At 47.6% G+C, this 7,852-nt stretch overlaps 1 protein-coding gene across 2 annotated transcripts in view; it reads left to right on the top strand.

Moving 5' to 3' along the window:
• The first annotated feature begins 6,028 nt into the window (after positions 1 to 6,028).
• pik3r3b (phosphoinositide-3-kinase, regulatory subunit 3b (gamma)) overlaps positions 6,029 to 7,852 on the top strand; it is a 173,908-nt gene continuing 172,084 nt past the window's right edge. Inside the window, exons 1-3 of one of the 2 annotated variants that reach the window (XM_069152909.1) lie at positions 6,029 to 6,205; positions 6,576 to 6,698; positions 6,983 to 7,805. In XM_069152909.1, the coding sequence (XP_069009010.1) occupies positions 7,487 to 7,805 (319 nt within the window). In that variant the 5' untranslated portion in view covers positions 6,029 to 6,205; positions 6,576 to 6,698; positions 6,983 to 7,486. The remainder of the gene's footprint in view (positions 6,206 to 6,575; positions 6,699 to 6,982; positions 7,806 to 7,852) is intronic. The other variant, XM_069152910.1, reaches the window with a different exon arrangement.

The following is a 7,852-nucleotide window of genomic DNA, read 5'->3' as shown; positions in this document are numbered from 1 at the left end:
ATCAAAAATGAGCTGTTGGGTCACAGAGAAACTTGAAAGCAAGTCCTCCTCTCATCATCTGCCTGCTGTCCATCTGTCGGTGCCTCTCTCCTCTCATCCACCCACCCCTCTCCAGATTTCCGCGGTGAATCAGAGCGACATCGCACTCTGAAAGAGTCCTTCACGCCGCCGCTGTTCGGGATTTGACGAGTGAGGAGGCGGATGCTAAAAAACTGTGATCTTGTGGGGCCTCGGTGCCAATCTCCAGCAGCGTCTCGCCTCGCCTCGCCTCGTGCTCCCTCCACTGGATGCTCCTCTCGTGGTTGATGTTCTCCAGAGGAAAAGGTTTACCTTTTCCAGCCTCGTCGACCAGGTGGCGAGAGAACACGTCACGCCTCTGAGAACACAGCCGAGCTGCTGCATATTTAAATAAAATATCAAACACGTATATCCATACGTAGGGAAAATCTGTTTTCCTGCTGTCTCAGCGTGTGTGAAGTTTGTGTGTGACGGTGGAGATGCACATCCTGAGCTTCCACGATACTTTCAATCTGGTTGTGGAAGTGGGTCACCGAGAAGTAGGGATGATGTGAGGAGACGTTTACCTGCCAGTCTAATCTCATGTTACAGACATGCATCACGTGAAGAGGAACTGGAGGAAATACACCAAAAAGAAACCCGTGATCTCTTCACATATGTTCTCATCACACTCGCACTAATATTCAACCCAGTCCACTGCAGCAAAACGTGAAATATACACGCTGGTCCACTGCAGCAAAACGTGAAATATACACGCCGGTCCACTGCAGCAAAACCTGTAATAGACACTCTTTTCGTTGAATAGGCGTGAAGATCTCACATGACAGTGTGCGGTTAATGCCACCAAGACCGCCTCCTAACAGCGCTAAAGAATTGCCTGACATTTCTGTGCGTGTAAGTTTCACACTTTCATAATGTGTAACTTTCACGCTGAGACAGCCCAAAGCGTGTCTATTTCACGCGTTGCTGTTTGTCTCACTTTGCGGTGATACTGGGTTGTAACATGAGCTCAGAGATCAGTTCTATGTTGTAAACTAGAGCTGCTCTAAAAAAAAACAACGAAAAACTCCGGCCTGCACTCGTCGCCTTCGGCAAACCTTCCTCTCGTTCCCACGGATTACATTCGGTAATCCTCCAGCTCGTCTCATCAAACCGTTACCAAACTCTGCCTCAGGTTTAATCCCACCCACTCCAGGTGTCTCTGTACACCTTCCCGCTCATTCCTCCGACTTTCTCCAAATCCAAGACGCGTGCTCGCCCGTGAAAAGGAAAACCAACGTTCCCCTGCAGCAAAAAGGGGGAATAGTTGAATTGACAACATAGCGAAGTCGTATCTGGCGGGTTTGTTGAGGCGGAGCTGAGCGATGAGCCCAAACCGGCTCGTGATGGAGGAAACGCTGCCGGCACCTCCGATGAGTTCTCGACCCATGCTGCTCACTGAAGCACGACGCATGGCGGAGAGGTGTTAAATGAGGAGTGTGTGTGTGTGTGTGTGTGTGTGTGTGTGTGTGTGTGTGAAAGCCTCTCATTATAGCTGCTAAACGCGTGTTGCGACGATGTCTCACCCTCACTGATGAGGACGGGATCAAACCGAGGGTCAAAGCTCGGCTGTCACACGCGCAGTGAGGCCGTGTGAGTGACCTCTGACTCCACCAGGTTGCCGTGGCGATAAAGGTTTGATTTATTTCACGTTTTACTGAGGAGGATGGGCGTGTCTATTTCACGTTTTACTGAGGAGGATGGGTGTGTCTATTTCACGTTTTACTGAGGAGGATGGGTGTGTCTATTTTACATTTTACTGAGGAGGATGGGCGTGTCTATTTCACGTTTTACTGATGAGGATGGGTGTGTCTATTTTACGTTTTACTGAGGAGGATGGGCGTGTCTATTTCACGTTTTACTGAGGAGGATGGGTGTGTCTATTTTACGTTTTACTGAGGAGGATGGGCGTGTCTATTTCACGTTTTACTGAGGAGGATGGGCGTGTCTATTTCACGTTTTACTGAGGAGGATGGGTGTGTCTATTTTACGTTTTACTGAGGAGGATGGGCGTGTCTATTTCACGTTTTACTGAGGATGGGCGTGTCTATTTCACGTTTTACTGAGGAGGATGGGTGTGTCTATTTCACGTTTTACTGAGGATGGGCGTGTCTATTTCACGTTTTACTGAGGAGGATGGGTGTGTCTATTTCACGTTTTACTGAGGAGGATGGGCGTGTTTATTTCACGTTTTACTGAGGATGGGCGTGTCTATTTCACGTTTTACTGAGGAGGATGGGTGTGTCTATTTTACGTTTTACTGAGGAGGATGGGCGTGTCTATTTGATTTGATTTTTTTTTTATTTTTTTTTATTTTGATTTTATACACTTTATTAATCCCCGAGGGGAAATGTCTTCACTACAGCAGGGGGGCTCTCAGGGGGGAGCTGCTGCAACAGGCTGCCACTAGCGCGGCGCCAGGTAACCTGACCTGAGGTGCATGTTTTTGGATGATGGGAGGAAGCCGGAGAACCCGGAGAGAACCCACGCAAGCACAGGGAGAACATGCAAACTCCGCACAGAAAGGCCCAGGACCGGATTCGAACCCGGAACCTTTTTGCTGTGAGGTGACAATGCTAACCACTGCACCACCGTGCCGCCCTCTTTTTTTTTTGTCTCTAGGAATTTTTTTTTGATTTTTTTTTTTTGTTGATTTTTTGATTAAATATTATATATACTGTATATAATATTATTTCACGTTTTACTGAGGATGGGCGTGTCTATTTCACGTTTTACTGAGGAGGATGGGCGTGTCTATTTCACATTTTACTGAGGATGGGTGTGTCTATTTCACATTTTACTGAGGAGGATGGGCGTGTCTATTTCACATTTTACTGAGGAGGATGGGCGTGTCTATTTCACATTTTACTGAGGAGGATGGGCGTGTCTATTTCACATTTTACTGTGGAGGATGGGCGTGTCTATTGCACATTTTACTGAGGATGGGTGTGTCTATTTCACATTTTACTGTGGAGGATGGGCGTGTCTATTGCACATTTTACTGAGGATGGGTGTGTCTATTTCACATTTTACTGTGGAGGATGGGCGTGTCTATTGCACATTTTACTGAGGATGGGTGTGTCTATTTCACATTTTACTGAGGAGGATGGGTGTGTCTATTGCACATTCTACTCTACACATATTCTGTTCTCCGACTGGATGTTTTTTTTTTTTACATTACTACAGATGTCAGTTTCATTTTTGTCCTGTGAAGCAGAAAGCATTAGTTCCTTTATAGTTGTCTGTCCTCTGACAGTCGCATTGTCTTGTTAATAAAAATCGGACGAAGATTTCTGTGTTTTCATGCAAAAGTAGATAAAAACCAAACCTCGTCTTTGACACCGGTTAATAAAGGGATTTCACGACACGCTGCAATGTTGCACAAACACTATTAAAAGTGACAGTGAGCGAACACGGCCGAGGACAAACAGCCATCAGTCTGCCGTCATGTGTGCTCAGTCCTGACAGCCTGCTGCAAACATGCTTCCATGGGAACCGTGCAGTGTGTACACAGACTCTCACACACACACACACACACACACACACACACACACACACACACACTGTTTGCATGTGTGGGTAATTACACACTCCCAGCGTGACAGAGGATGATGATGATGATGATGCCTGTATAATCTGCCACATTTCATCTGGGGCAACTATCCTCTGTCTCCTCCTGAGTAGTCACTCTGTTCTCGTGGAGGACGGTCTTCGCTCTGATTGGCCGTACGGGAGATAAGACAAATAAAGAAAGCAAGGAGCGTGATGCAGACAATCATCGCCGTCTGACACCGAGACACGAGCGTGACTAAACGTCTGCGTAATCCCGATTGCATCTCTTCTGTTTCTCAGACGGCGCTTTATTGATTTCTGTCACTTTGCATTTGCATACACGGCGGCTTTGTCAGACTTAAAATGTCCCTTCTGTAGCGCTGAAACAGATGCAGACCGGAGATTTGACTGTGAAGGGGACAACGCTGTCACGACTGTCTTTAGAGAACATGCGATGCACGTGAACCAGACTGCTGCATCGCTGAATATTAAATTCTTTGAAATCATAATGAACAAATTTAGATTGACAGACGTCGCATGTGACCGCGTGGGCTGTTTGTCTCGACAGGCTGACGCTAGCCAACAATTCAATGCACGAGTAGGAGAGAAATACTCGTTTTATCACGTGACAAAAACACGGAAACATACTTTGTGATGATCTAAGGAAAACGTTTTCTACGTATCCTCTCACCTGGAGTGGTTTTTAATCACCTGGTGTGCCTGGATGACAGGAAGCGGGTCGATGACGTCACGTCTGCGCCGCCTTGTTTCATAAGAAGTGTTTTTTCTGCCCGACTGGTCACTTCTCCTTCATTTTTGTGCTTCAACCTGTTTTTTTGTCTGTTTTAATTCTGTTTATTGTGGTTACTTCCTCCTTTGTCGTGCTGCAGTTGAGAGTAAGAACTGGATTACGTTTATGGGATGTTCGTTTTCCTATTGAGAGAGTTTACTTTTGTTCTGAGATGACAACAGCATCCTTATTCATTTGCTCAAAACACACAAAAAAAGTAGAAACCCAAGTTTTCACATAAACATGAATGTTTAGAGAATATTAAAATATGGAAATGAAGGAAAGATGTTTTACCAAAATGTATTCTGAAGCCCTGTACCATTGAGGTCCATTGGTTTCTGGATGTTTTCACTATGAACTGACACGACGTCACTGTTTCTATCTCCTGATCTCGAGGCCGTGTGTTGATCAGCAGCTCTGCAGCAGCAATGTTTCCTATTAAGATCTTCATGAGTTCAATTTGATCCTTAAGTGGTGCACATTCCTAAATTTATTGTCATATAATCAAATTACACAGCAAACTCTGCAGCTCACAGGTGAATCTAGCCAATGTGCAGAGGCCAAATGAGAGATGAGTCACTGATAACATGAACTACGGTATGAGAAGAGAAAACACATCATCTGTCTTACAGCTTCAAAATCACACGTGAATTTTGCCTGTAAAACTTTTTTTAAAAACAGATTTCATCATTTCGTGACTACAGTTCACGAACTACAGCTCATCAAAGTATTTAAGTCCAGAGACCTGAATAATAATCACAAAATGTTGAAAATGAATAATTGATATAAAATAATTAAATGCTGGCATGTTTCCTGCCTGTAATGATTATGGCCTACATGAAAAAAAGCTTTATTATAAAATCAGAATAGGCTCCAACGAGGGGAAGTAAAATAACAAAGCATCTTCAAACCTTTTCTTTTTTCCAAAGCAGTATAAACCCTTTTTTTTTTTTTTTTTTTTTTTTTAATCATTACTCATTTTTTTTGGAATAACGTTTACCAGCTGTCTCCTTATCTTCTGTTTGTTAGATCTCCAGCTGTCTGAAGAGTAAAAGTGACCTTCCCGTGGAGCCTTGACTTCCTGCCTGCTCCCCGTGCAGGTTGCGTGACGGTGCTCTGCAGCTCCAGACTGAAACTGCGCGCACCTGATGACGCAGCAGTCTGCCGCTCGTCTGCTGCTGCTGCGTCATGTGCGCACAAGACAACAAGCAAACACCGCGCCGCTCTCCCATCATCCAGCGTGAGTATCCGCCCTCCATCTTCTCTTTTTACCTACTTATTTATTTATTTATCCCTAAAATGCAACATGGAGACGTGCAGCGGCTCCTTTCCAGGTCACAGAGTTGTTACATAATTCATCACCCGAAACACCCAACCCCCCCCCCCCCCGCCCCCCCATCCAATCCGCAGCCTCAGTAACACAACAACACCAAGAAAGATTCAAAGATGAAATTACACAATTGCACAAGAAACTAAATGGGTCACGCGGTGTTTTTTTTTTTTGCTGCAGCTGCTGTGCGCCACACCAACCCGTCCCGTCTCCACCGCGTGCTGGCATAATTTGCAGACGGCAGGAGAAGGAGGAGGAGGAGGGAGGAGGGGTTTCTGACATCAGCACTGCCGCTCACTACAGCACCGAGCAGGCTGCCTGTCTGCCGGATCCAGCCACGCCGTCCATCTATTGCTTCTGACGGTGCTCCGCGGGTGTCTGGACTCGCTCTGCGGGGTTTGGGTCGTGTCGAAGCGGACAGTTCGCGCGCCGAGGCGTCGGTGGAGGAGCGGAGTGCGTCCGCGCGGTGTTAAGCGGTGAGTTTTGTCGGCGTGTTGTTTGCGGCTTGCAGACAGCAGGGCAGACTGGCGCAGGGCAGACTGGCGCAGGGCGAGTTCAGTCGGGCGAGCAGTCTGGCTGAAGTTCATATTCGCCTCGTCACGTTTGTTAGCCTCAGCGTCTTTCCCAGCAGGCTGCAGGACAGACTGCTGGATGATGTACTCACTCTATTACCATGACTATATTATCAAATTTCCATCATATTTATTCATTTGCAATCATCCTCTGGTTATATTTAGCCCTAAGTGTATCTCTGCCATCCATTCAGGCCTAAGCTGCATTATCGTGTCTTAAATCCTACAAACTGGATGAAAGTGTGTGATATTAACATTAGAACTTCATTTGAAGTTTGCAGCAGCGAGTGTGAGTCAGGAGGCTGCACGGGGCGGACAGCTGAAGGATCTCATCCAGGAGGGCACACGGGGCGCTGCAAAAAGAAGCCAAATTCTGCACTGCAGTGGATTTCCTCAGGTGTGTGAGTGTGTGAGTGTGTGAGTGTTTGTTTGTGTGTGTGTGTGTGTGTGTGTGTGTGTGTGTGTGTGTGTGTGACTTGACAGTGGACTCAGTGGAGGCTCTTCTTTCTCATTAACATCGGAGGACTCTGCCGAAGCTTGGGGGGCATCGTCTGGAGGTCGTCCTGTCCTACAAAACTGTGCCACCCTTCAGCTTCCAAGACCACACCCCTCTTCCCCCCACCAACCTCTTCCCCCACACCCACCCACCACCACCTCCTCTTTGTCTGTCCCCCATCACAGGCGCAGTGTGGTGGCTGATCCGTTTGGATCCGGCCTCAGACTGGACTCCTGTGACTGACGGCTGGATTCATCCTGTGGATTTATTTTGAATTTTAAACTTCCTGGATATTCTACCACGTCTGCAGGACTAAAGCGAAGACCAGCCAACTGTACAGCTCCGCCTCATTGCACTTCAGGGGGGGACTTTATATTTTTTGGATAAAAGAAGTTTGCACCTGCTCTTCAGGGGCTTGCAGGGCAAACAACCCCCCAAAAAGCGGTGTTCAGTTCCACCTCAGGGATCAGATTTTTATCATTTCCACCGTGTCATCCCCGTCAGCACGACACAGCAGAATCTCAGGCGGCACCACAGGTTTCCCAGGTTTAGGTTGAGCTCCAGTTTCACCTCAGGGATTTTTACCAAACAGAGTTTCCATTTGGTATTTTTCACTTTTAAGCAGTAAATCTCAGGCCACATCTGTATTTTGCTTAAGCTTTGGATCCTTCCTATGAACTCCCGTTGCCATGGCGTCTGAAAGTTTCCAGTACCGGGCGCTCTTTGAGTACAAGCGGGAGCGCGGCGACGACATCAGCCTCCAGCCGGGCGACCTGCTCACCGTCCCGAAGGGGCCGGAGTACCAGGAGGGGGTCGAGCGGAGCCCCAAGGGCTGGCTGCACGGCGTCAACGAGAGGACCAAGGAGAAGGGCGACTTCCCGGGGACCTTTGTGGAGTACGTCGGGGTGCTGAAAGTCGGCCCCGCCGTGTCTAAATCCTGGCCCCGACCCGTACCGCCGACCCCCGGGGGGGCGCAGGGCGCCACGGGGCCTCCGGGAGCCGCTTCAGGTGAGTGCTGTGCTCCAACACATCGTGCGGTTACTCGGGTTTCTGTT

The sequence above is a fragment of the Embiotoca jacksoni genome, unplaced genomic scaffold (genome assembly GCF_022577435.1).
Source record: "Embiotoca jacksoni isolate LCO1_2020_lvr unplaced genomic scaffold, fEmbJac1.0.p SCAF_19, whole genome shotgun sequence".
In the NCBI taxonomy this organism is placed as follows: domain Eukaryota; kingdom Metazoa; phylum Chordata; class Actinopteri; family Embiotocidae; genus Embiotoca; species Embiotoca jacksoni.
Note: the sequence above shows the minus strand (reverse complement) of the source record. Positions and strands in the feature narration are given on the sequence as shown.